The following is a 21,307-nucleotide window of genomic DNA, read 5'->3' as shown; positions in this document are numbered from 1 at the left end:
AAAAGATTTGAGTTGCACCATTACCACTAGCCATAGCTTTTGGTAAAACGGTAAGCACTCGGTCCTACAATTGGTATCAGAGCCAAGGTCACGGGTTCGATTCTCATTGATTGCAAAGAGTGCAATTATTGGGAGAGAGATTGTTGGGTGCAATAATTGTCACTGCTTGGTAGAGCGATCGAATCGTGGTGCTTGAGCTGCTGTGCGGTTTAAAAGATTTGAGCTGCACAATTACTATTAGCTATAATTTTTGGTAAAGCGGGAAACACTCGGTCCTACAATTTAGATTTTGTTTTGTATATTCTCTTGGGGACTCCGACGGTACCAGCTGTTGTGTACTATGCAAAACCGTCAAACAGCATTGTCCCCTCACCCCATCCATATGTTCACTTTTCACTTTGCAACAACTATTTTATTTCATTTCACTACTTTTTTTTAATTGCTTTATATTTTCCTAATTTTTTAATTGCTTTATATCAGTACAACCAAACACACTTTTTTTTCTTTTAAATTCACAATCTTGCTCTTGTACATATTATGATTCAAGTTTAAAATCTTTATTTCGAAATCGATTTGTCATTGTGATAATGAGAACGTTCTCTGTTATAATTGATGCTTCAAACTGTGATACATTTTGCTCAAACAAAATACGTTTACACAAATTATTGAATATTAAATGCAGTAAAGATCATGGATGAACAAAATAAAATTAATCGTTGATAAAAAAAAGTGATTCATCTATTTTTAAAAATTTAAAACTATCAATATATTCTTTTAATCATTTATCATGCTTGGGACATCCATTAATTTTTTTAAAATATATTAATCAAATGTTTATCAAATATTATTTATATTTTGTTAATTCATTGTGTTTAGTGTGTTCAATTTTTTTACAATTTGTCCTAACAGAGCTTATTGGAGCAAATTGTAGCACTGTTTAGAGCACTAAATGTAGTAGAAGATTTTGTCCAATGATAATATAGAAAACAAGGTATTCAACTTATCAATTAAAATCATGACATGTAAAAATGTTATTGTGATAATTAAAAAAAAAAAACCGTATTCAACCTATCAATTTAAAAGTATAACATGTAAAACCTAGAAGGAAATTTTTCAAGTAGAAAAAATCGAAAAGGTAGATACAAAATATCATCTACGCTCGCTTCTAGTTTTATCAAAATCTTAAATTGTACAGCAGATCAAGCACCATATTTCGATTTTTGCTGTCCAACATGGACAATTATTCTACCCAAAAAATCTTCCTCCTAATAATTATACCAACTGCAATCATTGATGGCCAAACTCGTGGCCGGATGTTTGTCTTTTTATCAGAAGTTATAATTAGTAGTAACATTACAACTCAAATATTTTAAAACAAACAACAACTCAAACATCACATTTCGATTTATCTATCAAACATAGATAATTATTACACCACAACAATATAATCTATAATAGTTGGACAATCCAAAAGTTGACATATTCACAAGCGAATGCCATATTGATACATAAGTTGAATAAATATTTCTTTATCGTTTATATTGATGAATTAAAAAATGTGACAAGTTATTTAAGTCTATAAATTAAAATATATGACTGAAATACTATTTGCGAAATTATATTTCGGTTGGTTTTGGATTAAGACATCAAAATTTCCTGTTTTGTAATAAAATATATCATGAAATGATTATAATATAATGTCAGAAATATGGAATACTGTGGCGATTCCTAATCTTGTTTAAATTGAAGAAATTCACATCCAAATTGGGGGATCTTGTTAAGATCGAGTAACTAATAATTATATAGCCTTATTTTTCCTATTTTTAATGAAACCTTAAAATCTATTAATTTGTTACAAATTCAAATTAACCATTTTGTAATTCCCTAAAAAATTACTCAAATTTTTTTTACCAATCCATGCTAATTTTTTTTTTTAAAAAAAATTAATTGATTGGACATTTGAACCCTAGAAATGTGGAAAACGTTAGAAATCGAATTTAAAAATAGTAAATGAAGCAAAAATTGTGGCTATAAAATCAAATGATAATTAAGCCGTTACATTATACCATATTACTTCACCAAAGAAACAGGAGGATGTTAGATTCAGTTTCTGACATCAAATATAAGTTATCATTGGGAAATATATGTTAAACAACTTAGTATGAGCTCTCCGTCTTACATGTTTTTATCATTTTAGCTTCATTGACATTTTTTAGTCCAAATATATACAAATCATTGAAATCGTGACACAAATTTAAAAGTTTTAGGTGTCAATAAGTTTTAATTGAGTATATTATTTATATCAAATGTAAGACACCAAAAAACAATAAATATATGAACAAAAAATTCAGAATATAACACAAAATATAAAAAAGTTTAAATATCAAATAAATCAAATTATATATATATATATATATATATATATATATATATACTAAACAATTAACACAAAATTATTTTCAATTTAGAAGAGTTCTTCGATTTAAAATGGAAGTTTTGTTTTGATTTTTTTTTTTATGTAAAATATGTAGTGACTTGATGAGGTTTTTAATATAGTAAAAATGATAATTATGGAATTATATATTTTGGTATCCTCTAAGGTAGTTAGTCTAAGAGTCTCACACTTAATAATATAATAATAATAATAATAATAATAACTAGTGTATCGACGCACGCGTTGCGTGTTTGTACAATATTTGTATAATTTATTAGGTTTATATTTAAATGAAGATCAAAATATAATTATAAGAAATAGTGAGATACTTCACTCTATTTTTTATATATGGATTAAAAAAATAAATAGAAAAAAAATTAATAAAAAAATACCTAATTAAGAATTGAATTGAGTAAAAAATATACGTAATAAGTCATTAGACAACGTATGTTTAAATTGTCTGCGATTATATTGTTGTCCAATTATTGAATCGAAAAACAATAATGGCCCCTAATCCCATAATTACTTTACATTCATAGGTTCAGGATCCACATGGCAGCTTGCTATTGGGTGGTCAAAGGTACGAAATTCCCCAAAAAGGCCCTGGAAAAAGCAGAAACATCAATTAAATAATTTAAATTGAAATCTTGGATAAGAATTGTTGCTTTCAAGCAGAAACTGATATTTGTCAGTATGAAAGGCTTCTAATGTACAGTATCTTTGTTTCGAAAAAGATCCCAAGAACCATATCTCCCAAACAAACCCCGTACTTTTTCCCATAATTGGTTTGCGAAAATCTTTATTTATTTATTTTAAATCACACCATCAGTACTCGCGTTTCTTGCTAACTGCGGAACCATTTTTTATAGTGAGAAAAGCCTGAGATTTGAGGTTGAAATTGACAGGAGGGGAGGGGAGGGGAGAGGAGGTGGGGTTGGGGGTGGAGGTGGGGTGCTGCCGTTCCTGGAGAAAGAAAAAAAATGGTTAAGCGGAGATTAATCTGAGGGAGGGGTCAGAGAAAAGGTCCAATATTTCTTAATTTTGACTGTTCGATGTTGTATTCAGGTACTAAGACTCGACTGCCTTAATCTGTTATGTTCGATCATCATTTGCTCATATGATTGAGTCTTGTACTTTGGTATTTTTGGTGGGTTTTTTTTTCCTTCTGTTTCTTTGCTACTTTTGTTCTCGTGAAGAATCCATTTTCCGGGCCGTCGATGGTTTGTTTCGTTCATTTGAGGTTCATATTTTTTACTACTTGATTGATGAATGGTCCATGCACATAAGATAGTCGTGGTTTCTACTTCCTTGTGTTTTCTCTGTGTGTGTGTGTGTGTGTTCACCCCCCCCCCCCCCCCCCCCCCCCCCCCCCCGTTTTATTAGATCTGGATGGGTTGTAAGATTTGAGGAATGGGGCCTTTTTTATTTGTTAAATTATGTGCCTGTGATCTTCGTAAAGATTGAAATTTTAAATGGATGGTATGGTAATCATACTCCGTTTAGAGTTGGGATCTTTTTTTCTTTCTTTTCCTTTCGATGTTTTGAGCTCCGACTTGCATTTGAGTGGGATTTTTGAAAGTATGGAAATGTATGATTGATTGTTTCAGGAAAAAAAAGATTGTTTCAGGAAAAAAAATCTGATTGATTGTTAAATTTATGGTATGTTCTCTATTGATATGTTAATTCACTACTTCGTTGTTTGGCTTTCTTATAAATTTTTTTATGTTACTTAAGTGGAAAGAAATGGTTTTTTTCTTGGGGCTGGGCTGGAATTCTCGAGCAAAACATAGGTTTTTGTATCCTCTGCTTTATTCTTCTCTGGAATGTGGCTACTATCTTATGTATTATGAACTCTGCTGCTTCAAACTTCAATGGTATTAGGATATGGGAGGTGGGAGGGAAAAAAGAGGTTGCTTTACTGTTTTACGCGCGCGATTGTTTTTTTTCCTTTTTAAATCTAGGAAGATTACATAAATGATAACGATTAATGTGATCAAAGAACATTGAACGAAAGTTGACGCAATCTTGCAGGTTTTTGGCTTCTGCATCCGGCTTATTTATTTTACAGTTCGTTTTTGAGTGGATAACAAAAAATGGGTGGGTTTGACAATCAAACTTCTATAATGGGAGAGTGGACGGCTCCAAACCAAACTCCAAGCAGCGATTTCTCCTCGATGATCAGCGACAACATCAAAATATCATCAGTTGCTGCGTCTGTCTGTGAAAATAAAAGTGGGCACCTTTTTTTGGGAAATCCTGATAATAGGGATCAGGCACGGGCTGTTGTAGTAGGAGATGAAGCAAGCAACTCAAATGCAGTTCGACAGATGAGCTCTCGTGGAGGTCTTGTGGAGAGGATGGCTGCTCGGGCTGGTATCAACATTCCTCGATTGGATACAGACAGCATCAGACCTGCTGACCTATCTAAGATCCCAGAAGTTCAATCTCCTTATTTGACAATTCCTCCCGGTCTTAGCCCCACAACTCTGCTAGATTCTCCTGTTTTTCTCTCTAATTCATCGGTAAGCTCTTTCTCTTATGGTGTCTGCCTAACTATCAAGATTCCTTCAATAAGAGTGCAAGTTAGGTTTCTTGATTGATTACAGTAAAATTAGAAGATTTTGTAGTTGCCCGAATATGATCACAGCTCAAGTCCTTGTTTAAGTATTTTGTTATATTTGCTTCTGTATCCGATCATAATTTCTTGGGTCTGGCCATTAATGATATCCATAATGATGTTTGGTTGCTCAATCCTCATGTTCTCAATTGATGGGCTCATTATGTCTGCAGGTTTTACCATCTCCTACAACTGGAAAATTTTCATTTGCCTCAACTGGAAACAATCTCAACTCTATAGATGTCAATGACTCTTCATTTGCATTCCAAACAGTGGCAGAATCTGGATTATCTCGTTGTTTTAATACCGTTAACAAAGTAATTAATTGCTATCCCTTTCCCTTTTATGCTTTCTTAACAAGCACATATGTATTTCTTGTATTATAACGCAAATAATATCGTTTATTAACTACTTGTTTACTTGTGCCTAAGTCGATCTTTAGATTTTGTTCCACCAGCAAACTTCCAGAGCGTTAACTTTGTTCTTCTTTTCTCCTCGATTTACCAGGTGAATCCTTCCTGTTCTCTGCCACCTTTTGCCAGTGTCGATGTTTATTGTGTTGGACCTTCGAAAGCTCCCTCCCAAAATAATGGAATGTTTTTTCAGCAAGCAAATTACCCTATATCCTATGCAAAAGACAATGGACTCGGAAATCTCTCGTCTGAACCAACTTATAATTCTGCTAATGTTGCCGAGCATTCTCCACCACTTGATAAACCACACGAGGATGATGGAGATCAACTAAGCAACGGAGACCCCAATGCTGGAGGGAGTCCATCCGAGGACGGTTATAATTGGAGAAAGTATGGGCAGAAACATGTAAAGGGAAGTGACTATCCTCGAAGTTATTACAAGTGCACACATCCAAATTGTCCAGTTAAAAAAAAAGTTGAACGCTCTGAAGAAGGCGACATTACAGAGATAATTTATAAGGGAGCTCACAGCCACTCGAAACCTCTCTTCAACCGCAGACTGGCTCTTGGATCTTCGAATCCACTCGGTGATGTCCAGCTCGGATCTGAACAACATGGAACTGGTGCCAATGACGCTTTCATGTGGTTGACTTTGCAAAAGGGAAATCTCGAGGTGACACAATCTGTGGGATTGAGCCAAGAATATGCTGTTGGAGCTAATTCCTTGCATCCTCAAACTGGCCAACTCGAGTTGGGGGACGGTGTGGAAAGGTCGTCTACTTTCTCAAATGAAGACGATGATGATGATCGTGTAACGCACGGCAGCGTGTCCTTAGGATATGATGGAGAAGGAGATGAATCAGAAGAATCAAAGAGAAGGTTCTGACTCTCGCATTTTTTATGTGATTTATTCGGATCCTTGAGATGACAGTTATCTGATATGTATCTTTACTATCTTTGTTTGTTCTAGGAGAATCGAAACATATGCTTCAGACATTAGTGGTGCCACCAGAGCCATAAGGGAGCCCAGAGTCGTGGTTCAAACAACCAGTGAGGTGGACATTCTTGATGACGGTTATCGTTGGCGCAAATACGGGCAGAAAGTCGTGAAAGGAAACCCAAATCCAAGGTTATTCTCTTGTGAACTCGTTACTCTTATCACCTAGCATCTATCATCTATGAAGTTCACAACAAAAACCTTTAGACTGTTTGGCATTGTTTTTCTGTTGCTTAAGGAATGTTTTCTGAAAACTTGTTTCAAAAGCGAAATGGAGCTTATGATGAATTGTTGGTTTTGTTTTCTGAAGCATAGATGTCCCGCCCACTAAAAGATGTTTAGGTGATTTGTTTTTTCTCAATAGTTTGTGGGTCAAAAATTGATTTGAAAATAATGTATTTCGAGTAATTAGTAAATGAGTGAGAGACAGGTAAAAAAGGTTTGTCTCAAAGTTTTCCAGAAGTGCATCGGTACATAGCCTTATTTTGGGAAATATATGTGGGCAGGAGTTACTACAAGTGCACGAGCCCCAGCTGCAATGTCCGTAAGCATGTGGAGAGGGCGTCTCACGACCTGAAGTCGGTGATAACTACGTACGAGGGTAAGCACAATCACGACGTCCCCGCGGCCAGAAACAGCAGCCATGTTAATTCAGGCTCACATCCTACTCAACAAGCTGCCGTTGCTGCCACTTCCAGTGGTCTTGTACGCAGGCCTCAGCCTCCTCAAGTTCATGTTGGCACGTCCGCATTCAAATCTCCTTCCGTAGGAATAGGATCTTTCTGCCCCACTAAACTAGATCCGGGCTTTGGGTTCGGCGTAAATCAGCCAGGTTTCGCCAGTTTGGCCCTGGCTGGATTAGGGCCCGACCCAGGCAGGTTGTCAATTCATTCGTATATTGGAAATCAGGCCGGCCCAATGGGTAACAATCTGGGCTTTATGATGCCCAAAGGTGAGCCCAAAATGGAGCCTGTTACGGATTCGGGCTTGAATCCATCTAATGCATCCACAGTTTATCAGCAGCTAATGAGTCGATTGCCTCTTGGACCACATATGTGAATTTATTTACTGAATTTTTACTTTTATGGATGGTTACAATTATGCTTTAATATCTAAATGAAATTCTTTTTATTTTGTGTTTACATGAACAAGTTTGCTTATCTTATTAGATATGCCCAGCCTGGCTTTCATAAAAGTCGGATTGAAATATAATGATTTAGCTTGAAGAAGCTAAATTCTTGTCAAGATCGGAGCTGAACTTGGAAACTTTTAGTTTAGTTTAGTTTTTTTTGTACAAAAAATATAAAAGAGAGATTTCATAAGAGCTCCATCGGAAGCCGGTGAATTGGAGCACAATAACAGAGTATTTGATCGTCGAATTCGGCTCCGGATGACATATCTGCACCGCCCCCGCTTTTACATATTTTATTTTACGAGCATACCAAGCACGATAGATGACAAAAAGTGAGCCATCGTCCATTCTAATCTCTCCGGTTAAACGTCAAAAAATACAAAAACTTATTTGCAAAAGGATGATAAAATCTGAAATGAAAGCTTCCACAAATGACAATAAAACCATTTTTGTCATTTTGATCGAAATGTGCGGAAAATTACAAATGCGAAAAGCTGGGAATCCTAAGGAAATCTACAAAACTCGTAATGATAAACTGAATTTTACATTGAGAATTGAGATAAAGCTAAGATCTAAAAGTATGTCTCTTGTGAGATGGTTTTACGAATAAAAAGTAACTCTAATCATTAATATTTTTTCATGGATGACCCAAATAGGATACTCGTGAGACCGTTTCACACAATTTTTTGCCAAGATATAAGCTATGAAATTTGCAAAGAATTTGTAGAAAGTTGTATTATTGTTTGATGATCGTGGGGAGCTCTTCTCTGCCTGGTTCCTCTTTTTTTTTTTTTTGCTTGGTTCCTACATTTGATTCCCAACTGTTGCCCCTACCCACTTTGATTTTTTTTTAATCAATCCTTCAACTTCGTATTGCCGATAATAACCCTAATTTATCCATCTGACGAATTATTTTAATTAACGAAACATTAATTAATTTTTAGGCCAAACATGAACTTACCCCAAGAATGAGAGAGTTGTCAATATTCATACATCTTTGGTGAGTTTTGTGGGTTTTATCCTTATTGGGCTTGAATTTTAAATGGCCTAGCTCATTTAATAATTTTATACTTATTAACAACGTCATAGCTTAAAGTTTTTGAAAAAAAATTTCGTTAATCATTCGAGAGTTAAAATAATCATCTAAATGTTCAATCAAACAAGACGTTATTTCAAAATAAATCGAATGACTAGCATAAAAATGAGCAATTTTTGTCAGCAATAAAGTTATTATTGTCACTTGATAGCAATGTTTCGTAATCGAATCGATGATCGAATTTGTCTATACTAAAATAGCGCTTCAACCAGTCGTACCGATTTAATCTGACGAATCGGTTAAATCAGACGGTCGGACCAGAACAATGTTATATTATATAAAATAAAAATATAATATAATAAACAAAATATTTTAAATTTTAAATTGGTTCATTGGTTCTTGACTTGCTTGACCCTTAAGATGATTTTTGGGTATGGTCTGGATCGATTCTCGGTCGAAACGGATATTTCGGTCCAGTTCTAAAAACAATGTTTGATAATTTAAAAACTAAAAGTGTATTTTATTTAACAAAAAGTGGAATGTGAACACATTAGATTAATTTAATTTGAAATCATAGATTTTCGGATTTATATATATATATATATATATATAGACACACACACACACCTCAGACAACATGCAGGAGACAAATATCATTGATTGATACCTTAATGAACTGGAACGAAAGAACGTCCACAAAACCTTAATTTACAGCTAGTAATTAATTTATGAGGTTAACTTCTGACTTCTTATATGGAATTTGAATAAAGTCAAAACAATGCAAGGCGATTCAAGCAATTCCCCCTGGTAACTATTACAAGCCATATGGATGTAACCACAATATATAGTTATCTTAATTACTTTGGAAGCTCGTAGACAGATTCAAATAGTCATAGACGGTTACTCTAGCTAGTTCGTAAACGAGTCCAAGTAGCCGTCAGAGAGCAAATTTTGTGGGTTATCATCTACGTTACAAATAAACATAAAAGACGTCAGAGGTTGTCCGGCGTAGACACTCTGACGATAAAGTCAGAAAATAATTTAAATACATTCTCTGAAAACTAAAGATTTTAAGCATTAAATAATCACAATATATGTTGAATAACGAGAATTCTCTTCTATTTACAAATTTTTTTGAATGTGTAGCGGGCTTAGACTTTTGTAAATAATTTGAACCTAAATTAGATCATTATCCATCACACACACACATATTCACACACACACATAAATTGTGGTGTGGGAGTGAATCTTCGGGAGGGTGTTTCAGCAAGTTGGTACTTTGCAAAGAGAGTTTGGATTTGATAGGGTACCTAAATTTGTCATGTTTCCTGTTTACTTGCGATTTCTCGTCGGACCTTGTCGCACTTTCATTTTAAAATGGTTTTAGGATTGATATGGGTCATGTATATTGATATTTTATTTAAATTTTTAAATTTAAATTAACATTTGCTTCATATCATAAAAGATAATTTCTCGTACACTTATATCGTATTTGAAATACATGCTTCGACTTTAAAAAAAAATTAAAATGTTTCTTTACACTTATCATGTTAACAGAGCATGCATGCGAGTGAGCGCGCGCACACATATATATATAAGCGTTTTGAAGCACACGTTGTGTGTTTTCACAATCATGATTTTGTTTCCGATTTGTTTTTGTTTCATCAATATTCAAAATTAGGATGTAGAATGAGAATAGTTTTGTTATTTAAATAAAAAATAGAGGTAATTTAGTAATTATAAAAATTTATAAGAGCAACATGAGAAGATCATACGCGGACCGATTTCTCAACTTTAGCATAGTAATAGTTCGATATATTGTGATCTTATATATTTATTATTAATCACATAAAGAGCAACTGCGGGTTTGGGCCTTCTTATTTGGGCTAAATTTATTGCCCATCATACAGGCTTCCAGTTCCAAGCCCAAACTTCAATTTGGCATGGGTCACACGCGCTGACCTGGCTCAGAGATAATAATCACACGACGTTCACACCCATACACGTACCTAATGAATGACGTCATGAGGAGCCTAGTGGGACCCAACATTCCCAACCTATTGTCGTCATTCCAAAATCAATTACTTCTAGAATAATTTTAAGAAAATATTTTGTAAAAAAATATATTACGTTGGAGAATGAAATTTCTCTAAAAAATTATTAAAAATTCAATTATATCTGACTAGAAATTACATTTGGGACGTAAAATTTACCTAATTTAGAGTATACTTTAATGTGAAAAAACAAATAAATATAGGATTTATTTTTATTTTGAGAATGGGAAATAATTTTTTTTAAAATGAATCAATCTCTACGAGATTATATATTTAATTATAATTGAGCAGAATTCATGTGAGACGGTTTAACATGCTTGTGTCTGAGACCAATCGACAAAATTCATACGTAAAGTGATAATTAATATTTTTGAAACACAAAAATTCTTATTACATCGTCCACGCAAGTCAATCGATTGAATCCCTCCATATTACTAGCCACTACTATGATTATTAATAGGAGCGTCGTTAAGGTGATTTACATTTATTGGATTTGATGAAATTGTACGTTCAATAAATAGATGTCACGTCATGAATGCTCGTATAGATACTCAAAGTATATATTTGAAATACATAATATGGAATGCATCAAATAAAACATCATTTTATTCCAGTTTGAAATATTTGACAAAATAATATTGTTTGTGTTGGAAAATAGAAGCAAAATAATAGTATTTGATCAAAGATCATTTTTCAAAATATCCATTCAGCTTATAAGATTATTATTAATTTTTTATTTTTTTTGTGTTGCACTTTTTTTTTTTTTTTGTGGGTGTTAAAATATATGCCATGCCACGGGCTCCTCGTTTAAAATAAATATCCAGACAGCAACCCCAATCTAGTTTTTTCTTGTCTCCCTCCATATTTTATTATTTTTTATTTTATAAAAACAGAGGTTCGTGTTCGTTTCTTTGCTATGACTCACACCTCTATTTTGATTTGTACGAAAAGGAAAATCAGTGATTAGTTAAAGGTGGACTTCATGCAACTATGAAAATTGTATTCAGATGCTTTTATTATATAATATAATAATAAGGACAAACTATGTGAAATCCTGTGTAGTTTCACCATTATTGTTAAAACCTCACTTCCATCGGCTTCTTACATAGAGGAAAAAACTTATAATTTCAGTCCTGATAATTTTTTTTAAACAAAATTGATTTTTTATGTTGTATAATTTTATTTTTAATATTTTATAATATATATATATATAAATATATAAATAATTTTAGCTATTTTTCGATTTGTGTGTCGCTCACATAAAAAAATAACTAAAATTGTAAAGTAAAAATAAATGATTGCATGATTAAGACTGACATTTAATAATATAAAAACTAAAATCTCGTAAGCGCAGACAAAAACATCGAAATTACAGTTTTTCCTGAATTATTTCGACGGGAAACTGAAAAAAAATAGCAAGACAATGGATGTATGAATGTCATGTCCTGTTAAGTAGTTGTTTTCCCATTCGGTTTGAAGACTGGACAACGACCAAACTTGCCGAACACATACAAATATATCTCAAAAAAATCATGAGAAGGTATCACGAGTCATTTTGTTATAAGAATATTTTATTTGGATCACCCAAAAATAATATTATTTTTTATGACAAAACTATTAGTATTAATCGTAAATATAAACAAGATTATATATATATATATATATAAAATATTTTGTGGGATTATATTTCATAGCCAATTTAGCAATCTATTTCGATAGAGCATGTGCTATCCCAATCAATACATGCAAAACATACATATTTATGTTGTGTTTACTTTTGGTGATTAACATATGATAGAGTTTATTAATCCTAATTAATCCAGTATTTATTTACAAAAATATATATAAAAAATGAAATAACAAAAATATAAAATTTGTTACTCAAAAGTTTAGTAATAATTCGATTTGAACATGATTTGTAGTCCTTAATTTCAGTGAGAATGAATAATTTGTAATCTATATAAATGGAAATAAAATAAAATAACATGTTTTTAATTTTACTCATTTTTGCTGACTTTAGAAAAATATTTCATAATCATTAGATCACATTTTAGATCAAAATCTAATATTTAATTTTTTTAGAATAATTAATTTGTACTATGGGCTTATATGTGAATAATTATGTGTTGTGGGTTGTCTATTAAGTTAAGCCGAAAATAAAGTGATCAACTATTGTTTCGGGTTATTGGGCTTTAATGTATCTAATGGGCTGTGGACCTTTAATGTGTAGAGACATAAGTGTAATTTCTGTTTTTATGATGGGCTAAAACAGAAATATCAGAAGATATTGATAAACATTATCTATAAATATGGGTCATGGTCCCCAGATCTCGCGTTATCACTTTCACTATTCTCTCCCCCATTAAGAAAATAGTTTTGAAGAGAAACTAAATGACTCTCTCAAGGAAAGAGCGCGTAGATCTGGAAGATCAAGACACGTTCTAAAGAATTCAAGGATTATGGCTTCAGGTACGCTTCCGCTTAAGATTTCAGTCAAATTCTTAATGATTTAGCGTGATGAATTCTGCGGTTTATGGATTTTTTCCCAACATGTGGTATCAGATTCATTCATGTTTAAATCATTGAGATTTGTTTAAAGTTTTGCATATTATTTGGATCCAGATCTGGAAAAGAAAATTTTGTTTAAAACTTTTCTGTTATGATTTTTGATCTCAAAATTTTTTTGATATGGCTCGAGATCTGGAAAATATATTGATATGTTTTCATATATGAAAATATTTTGATATGGTTTCAGATCTGAAAATTATTTTGGTTTAGATCTGAAAATATTTTGATATAGTTTCAGATCTGGAAAATATTTTGGTTGAAAACCAAATCTTTTAAAGTTTCAATTTTGGTAAAAAGATTTGGTTGTAAATTTTTTTTAAAAAAAATTTAGTATAAGATTTCGATTTTCCTTCCAGTTTTGTTCAACAAAATATTTTAGAGGAAAATCGAAAATTCGGATTAAAATTTTTTTTTTAAAAAAAGGTACGGATTCGGGTCGACCCGACACGTACGGATTCGGGTCGGGTCATACGGAACCGGGTCGACCCGGCCCGAACGGAATTTCCGAAATTAAAAAAAAAATATTTCGGTTCAAGTTTATTCGGTTAAAGTTAAATATTCATTAATTCAAATAATGATAAGGTTATATGTATTTTTAAAATTGATTAATTGAAATAAAATGTCGCCAAAGTGACCTCTTTTATGGTGAAATACAAAAGGATTTTGGGTATATGTGATTTATATGAATATTGATCGGCCCAAAGGAAGGTTGATATTTAATATAATCACATATGCACTTGTGGTGGTAAACATGTGATAGTTGTTCGGTTTTTCATGTGAATAATAAATCGACCAAAGGAAGGTTGTTATTTGACATGATATTTACTATCAGTGTTTGACTGCTGCACCAGTATATCACTTACAAGTTAATCTTTTGTCCAAAGATGAAACATTAATGGAGTGCACGATATTCTGTTGATGGGGTTTACATTATTTGAATTTATTGATTATTTTATTGGATATTTGGTTTTTTGTTCTCTGTCCATATTTGACTCCTGCAAATATTCACTCCAACATAAATTCTATTCCTATGTTAAATGGCTCTAATTTTAAATCATGGCAAGAGAATTTTTTGATAGTTCACGGAGTCATGGATTTGGACCTTGTGATAAGGGTTGACTTTCCTCCCGCCATTACGAATAAGAATACCTCTGATGAAAAGAGGGAGTTTGAAAGGTGGGAGAGATCGAATCGCATGTGTATGATGATCATGAAGAGGGTCATTCCAGAAACATTCACGGGCACAATGTATAGCGACATTGCTACGGCTAAGGCTTTCCTTCAAGACCTCGAAAAGAGGTTTGCTAAAAGTGAAAAGTCTGAAATTGGTACACTTTTGGCAAGCCTCGTTTCAATGAGGTACATGGGTAAGGGCAACATCAGGGAGTAAATTATGGAAATGTCTCATCTTGCTTCAAGGTTGAAAGCACTGAAGCTTGACCTCTCCGAGGACTTGCTAGTGCATCTGGTTTTGATATCTCTTCCTCTTCAGTTTAACCAGTTCAAGGTGAGCTATAAATGTCAGAAAGAGACTTGGTCTCTGAATGAGCTCATCTCCATTGTGTCCAGGAAGAGGAAAGGTTGAAGCAAGACAAGACAGAAAGTGCTCATTATGCTTCTACCTCGAAGGTTAAAGGAAAGAAAAGGAAGGATAAAGAAGCTGCGGATACACAGCCTCCGAAGAAACAACAGAAGAATCCTAGTGATTCTCAAAGTTCTAGTTGTTTTTTCTGTGGAAGTGATGGGCATATGAAGAAGCAGTGCAGTAATTATCACGCTTGACGTGCTAAGAAAGGTATGCTTCTGAATATGGTTTGTTCTGAGGTTAATTTAACTTCAGTGCCTAGACACACGTGGTGGATAGATTCTGGTGCAACAACTCACATCAGTGTGTCTATGCAGAGTTGCCTGGATTGCCGAAAACCAAGTGATGCTGAAAGATTCATCTATGTTGGTGACTGGCAACAAAGTTGAAGTTGAGGCAATAGGAAAATTTAGATTATTGTTAAAGACTGGAATATATTTGGATCTTTATGAAACATTTGTTGTGCCGTCTTTTAGACGGAATTTGATTTCCATTTCTGCATTGGACAAATTTGGTTATTCTTGTTCTTTTGGAAATGGAATATTCAGTTTGTTTCTCGATTCAAAATTGGTTGATTCTGATTCTTTATCAGGATACGATAATCTCTATTCTTTGGATATTATTACTTCATTTAATGAATCCTTGCAAACAAGTAGAGGTACTAAAAGAAAATTAACCAGTGAGAATTCAGCTGCGTTATGACACAAAAGATTGGGTCATATCTCTGAAAAGAGAATAAGGAGACTCGGGTCAGACAAAATTCTCGAACCTTTATATTACACAGATTTTAATAATTGTGTTAATTGTATAAAGGGAAAACAAACCAACAAAAAGAGATTTGAAGCCAACAGGTGTTCAGGCGTCTTAGAACTTATACATACTGATATTTGTTGACCATTCCCTTCGGCTTCTTGGAATTGTCAACAGTATTTTATAACGTTCACAGATGATTTTTCAAGATATGGCTTCATTTATCTCATTCATGAAAAGGCACAGTCATTGGATGTGTTCAAAAACTATAAAGCTGAAGTTGAAAATCAACTTGGCTTAAAGATTAAAAGCGTTAGATCTGACCGTGGTGGTGAATACTATGGTAGATATGACGGTTCAGGTGAACAACGTCCAGGACCTTTTGCTAGATTCCCGGAGGAATGCGGTATCGTCCCACAGTACACTATGCCGGGTTCGCTCATTATGAATGGCGTTGCTGAAAGACGAAACAGAACGCTTAAGGACATGGTGATGAGTATGATCAGTCATTCTACTTTACCAGAATCACTCTGGGGAGAAGCACTAAAGACCGCAGCATATATCCTTAACAGGGTTCCAACTAAGGCAGCGACCAAAACCCCTTATGAACTTTGGACGGGTAAAAAGCCTAGTCTTAAGCATCTGCACATTTGGGGATGTCCAGCTGAGGCAAGGCCTTACAAGCCTAATGAAAAGAAACTGGACTCAAGGACGGTTAGTTGTTATTTTATTGGATACTCTGAAAGATCCATGGGGTACAAGTTTTATGATCCCACGACTAAGTCGATTTTTGAGTCAGGAAATGCCAGGTTCTTTGAGGATGTCGAGTTTGCGGGGAGGAGATAAAGTAAGGGATATTGTCTTTGAAGAGGAATATGTAAATATTCCCACAGGTGTCTTGAACATTGATTAGGATCATATTCCTCACTTTGACCAAGACACAATACAGGAAGACAATATTAGAGATCCTCTCATTCCAGATGAACAAACTCAAGCACCTCCAGAACCTATGCCATTAAGGAGATCCACTAGAGAGCGGAGAAATGCAGTGCCAGATGATTACATTGTATTTCTTCAAGAACGTGAGGCAGACATTGGATTGATGGAGGATGATTCTATTAACTTCCGTCAAGCCATGGAAAGTTTTAACTCTCAAAAGTGGAATGATGCCATAAATGAGGAGATAAAGTCCATGAAGGACAATGACGTATGGGATCTTGTCCCATTGCCTAAAGGTACGAAGCCCATTGGTTGCAAATGGATATTTAAAACCAAGAGGGATTCGAAAGACAATGTGAAAAGATATAAGGCTCGTCTTGTCGCTAAAGGTTTTACACAGAGAGAAGGCATCGATTATAAAGAGACTTTATCTCCGGTTTCTTCGAAAGACTCTTTAAGGATTATAATGGCTTTGGTGGCGCATTTCGATCTTGAGCTTCATCAGATGGATGTAAAGACTGCGTTTCTAAATGGTGACATTGATGAAACGATTTATATGGTGCAGCCAGAAAATTTTGTGTCCAAAGACACAAATAATATGATTTGCAAATTAAAGAAATCCATCTATGGGCTCAAGCAAGCATCTCGACAATGGTATTTCAAATTTCATCAAGTGATCATCTCGTTTGGTTTTGAGATGAATTTGGTCGATGATTGTGTGTACCATAAGTTCAGTGGGAGTAAGCATATTTTTCTGTTTTATATGTTGATGACATTCTGCTCGGTAGCAACGATATAGAGTTGTTGCATGAAACCAAGAGTTTCTAGCTAAGAATTTTGAGATGAAAGATCTTGGTGATGCATCTTTTATACTGGGTATTCAGATACATCGGGATCGTTCTCGGGGTATTCTTGGATTATCTCAGAAATGCTATATCGAGAAAGTTCTCAAGCAATACGGAATGCAAGATTGTAAACCAACAGATACCCCTGTGGCTAATGGAGACAAATTTAGTCTCAAACAATGCCCAAAGAATGATTTTGAGGAAAAAGAAATGCAGAAGGTTCCCTATGCATCTGCAGTGGAGAGTCTGATGTATGCTCAGGTTTGTACACGTCCAGATATTGCGTACGTGACAGGAATGTTGAGACGATATTTAAGTAATCCAGGAGTGGAACATTGGAAAGCAGTCAAAAGATTACATGCTCATATATCGGAGGTTGGATCAGCTTGAGATCATTGGGTATACTGACTCCAATTTTGCTGGATGCCAAGATAGTATGAAATCTACGTCGGGCTACATCTATCTCCTTGCTGGAGGTGCCATTTCCTGGAAGAGTGCTAAACAGTCACTTATAGCCTCTTCCACCATGGCAGCTGAGTTTGTAGCGTGTTATGAGGCATTTAATCATGAATATGGCTGCAAAATTTTGTCACGGGACTGCGCATTGTTGATGGCATTGAAAGGCCACTAAGATTACATTGTGACAATAAATCAGCAGTTATGTATTCCAATAACAACAGGAGCTCGACGAAGTCAAAACACATTGAAATCAAGTTTCTGGTTGTTAAAATTAGAATTCAGAGTGGAAAGTTGTTTATTGAGCATATCGGTACAAACTCCATGGTTGCGGATCCGCTTACTAAGGGACTACCACCCAAACAGTTTCATGAGCACATTGCTAGTATGAGTGTTATGTCAATTGAGGAAATTGAGTTTTAGTGGGAGTTTGTTATTTTAAATGCTTTTCAGTTGTAGACATTTTCAGTTACAGTTATGTAATTTTTTTTTTTTGCAGAAATAAATTTCAAAGTCACACTCTGATTATGATTTAAAGTTTGATCTCAATAAGATTAAAGGGAGGACCAGTTAGAAATATGCATGTTACGGTCACATTGCATGAAATTTCCATGCTACACATCCACTTCATGATCCATGTCATACAGTTGTGTTGGCATATGTGACCATTGATGAGTCTAGTTACCTTGAGTGTAGCGAAGACTGCTTTGATCCTATGTTGATGTGATTGATGGACCGGATTGGTTATAGATACATTTCGGAATGACAACAATTTTGAGCTCATAAGGTTATTTTCACAAACATAATTATAAAGTTGCACATAGCCCAAGTGGGAGATTGTTGGATCAATTTATTTATATGGGTTTATATGTGAATAATTATGTGTTGTGGGTTGTCTATTAAGTTAAGCCGAAAATAAAGTGATCAACTTTTGTTTCGGGTTATTGGGCTTTAATGTATCTAATGGGCTGTGGGCCTTTAATGTGTAGAGACATAAGTGTAATTTCTGTTTTTATGATGAGCTAAAACAGAAATATCAGAAGATATTGATAAACATTATCTATAAATATGGGTCATGGTCCCCAGATCTCGCATTATCACTTTCACTATTCTCTCCCTCATTAAGAAAATAGTTCTGAAGAGAAACTAAAGGACTCTCTCAAGGAAAGAGCGCGTAGATCTGGGAGATCAAGACACGTTTTAAAGAATTCAGGATTATGGCTTCAGGTACGCTTCCGCTTAAAATTTCAGTCAAATTCTTAATGATTTAGCGTGATGGATTCTGCGGTTTACGGGTTTTTTCCCAACAGTGTTTACTTTTGGTGATTAACATATGATAGAGTTTGTTAATCCTAATTAATCCAGTATTTATTTACAAATATATATATAAAAAATGAAATAACAAAATTATAAAATTTGTTACTCAAAAGTTTAGTAATAATTCGATTTGAACATGATTTGTAGTCCTTAATTTCAGTGAGAATGAATAATTTGTAATCTATATAAATGAAATAAATAAAATAAAATAACATATTTTTAATTTTACTTATTTTTTCTGACTTTAGAAAAATATTTCATAATCATTAGATCACATTTTAGATCAAAATCTAATATTTAATTTTTTTTAGAATAATTAATTTGTACTATGATGTGCTATCACCAAACATGATTTGATATGCTATGGCCTTATATGTAATAATTATGTACATTAAATATTCTTTTCTCATGCTGCATGTAATTGTTCATAATATATGCATAATTTATTAAGTTAAACTAAGGCCATTTTTATTTATTTTTTTTAAAAAATATAAAGCATGACTTTTTAGAATATATAGTCATTTCCTATATAAAATGTAATTTCATTATTTGAAACATGGAAATCTCCGTGACACATTGAAACTTTTGTGTGATATTTAAAGTTTAATGAAAGAAATGCGATTTAACTATTCTGCTGTCTCTTGTGAGTCCTTTTATTTCTTTTTCTTTCTTTTCTTTTTCGACAAAGAGTTTATTATTATCGAAACTCGAATTTTAGGACATTGATATGAGATGAGATGTAAGTGGTTCAATTTTTAATTCGACTGATTGGCTATTTTAAAATATTTTTTTTATGTATATTTTCATCAACTTTTGTACAAGAAAAATCAAATAATAGAAAATATTTTAATAAGTAAAAGAAAAACCTTTAAAAATAAAAAGAGTTGGTCTTTTGTGAGACGGTCTCACGAATCTTTATATGTGAGACGGGTCAACCATACCGATATGCACAATAAAAAATAATATGTTTTTCATGAATGACCCAAATAAGATATATGTCTCATAAAATACGATCCGTGAGACCGTCTCATACAAGTTTTTGCCAAATAAAAAATAATCATGAAATCGGTTTATTTATTTATTTAATTTGAAATTAGCGAGAAACTTCTGGTCCGGCCCCTGGCCAAGCCTAGCCTAATTGGGCAAGTTAAAGTAGCACAAAATATCAAATAATCACGCTCTTAAATTGATTAGCTATCATAATAATCATATTTAAAATCGTAGCTTTAAATTTTTCTCGGCGGTGAACGTCACGTTGACTTGCAGGGCCCAACTTGTTCAGCCCAAAATCGTTCGTTTTTGTGCTCCACAAACCTGCTTTCTATTTTTTTTATTCAAATTGAACCCTTTCTTTGAAGAATATTGTGAGAAACGGCCCTTAAACTTTACACTAATTTGATAACATGTATTTGTTTCATCAAACGTTATCTCTGAGTCCTACGAAATATCAGAGTTATAAATCATTATGTTAATCATGTATACAGATTTATCATCTATGTATCATTTATCGTTAATAATCTAAAAATCAAACGGTGCAACATTGTTATTCTACGTTTATTTTTTTTCTTTATGATTATCATGAGTTTATTCTTTTATTTGATATCTTGTGAAACTATCTCACGAATCTTTATCAATGAGAAGTCAACTCTGTCCATATTTACTATAATAAGTAATATTTTTAACATAAAAAGTACTATTTTTTTATGATTATCAAATGAGAGATGTGTCTCACAGAATTAATTCATGATCGTCTCACAAATAACTAATACTTTTTCACGGGTTTATTCTTGCACCATAAAATAAAACAGCTTCATCTAAATTTAAATCAGACCCTTCTTCAAATAAATGAATTAGACGATCAATCAACTTTTTCACAAATAAAGAGTCATCTAGTCTTCTCAATCATCCAATAAGAATAATAAAGATGATTATTTAATATGATTCAAGCCATAAATTAATTGAATTTTGTCATCTCCCATTTGTCCTCGTGAATTGTTTGCTTGTTTCACGATGATATATTAAACAATTGATTAAGATCCGATTCCCATTCCGACCTATATTTACATAATGTGTTTTTTTTAGAGTAGGTCTCTTGTGAGATGTTCTCACGAATCTTTATCTGTAGACGGGTCAACCCTACCGATATTCACAATAAAAATTAATA

At 33.4% G+C, this 21,307-nt stretch overlaps 1 protein-coding gene across 2 annotated transcripts; it reads left to right on the top strand.

Moving 5' to 3' along the window:
* Positions 1–3,120: 3,120 nt before the first annotated feature.
* LOC142522296 (putative WRKY transcription factor 2) lies at positions 3,121–7,588 on the top strand. 2 transcript variants are annotated; one of them, XM_075625582.1, is made up of 6 exons: positions 3,121–3,499; positions 4,503–4,956; positions 5,225–5,368; positions 5,559–6,343; positions 6,435–6,593; positions 6,968–7,588. In XM_075625582.1, the coding sequence occupies exons 2-6, from the start codon at positions 4,528–4,530 to the stop codon at positions 7,518–7,520; spliced, it is 2,070 nt and encodes a 689-aa protein (XP_075481697.1). In that variant the 5' UTR covers positions 3,121–3,499; positions 4,503–4,527; the 3' UTR covers positions 7,521–7,588. The 2 variants fall into 2 exon arrangements, with proteins under 2 accessions (XP_075481697.1, XP_075481696.1); XM_075625581.1 differs by having other exon boundaries at positions 4,466–4,956; positions 6,968–7,587.
* Positions 7,589–21,307: the final 13,719 nt, after the last annotated feature.

This window comes from Primulina tabacum, chromosome 13 (genome assembly GCF_025594145.1).
Source record: "Primulina tabacum isolate GXHZ01 chromosome 13, ASM2559414v2, whole genome shotgun sequence".
NCBI lineage: Eukaryota > Viridiplantae > Streptophyta > Magnoliopsida > Lamiales > Gesneriaceae > Primulina > Primulina tabacum.
Note: the sequence above shows the minus strand (reverse complement) of the source record. Positions and strands in the feature narration are given on the sequence as shown.

What these genes read in the sequence shown, in the direction of transcription:
- LOC142522296 (XM_075625582.1), top strand. Translation starts at nt 4,528, where the DNA reads ATGGGTGGGTTTGACAATCAAACTTCTATAATGGGAGAGTGGACGGCT. An exon ending in GTTTTAATACCGTTAACAAA is followed by an intron (nt 5,369 to 5,558) that starts GTAATTAATTGC and finishes TCGATTTACCAG; the next exon opens with GTGAATCCTTCCTGTTCTCT. An exon ending in AAAGGAAACCCAAATCCAAG is followed by an intron (nt 6,594 to 6,967) that starts GTTATTCTCTTG and finishes ATATGTGGGCAG; the next exon opens with GAGTTACTACAAGTGCACGA.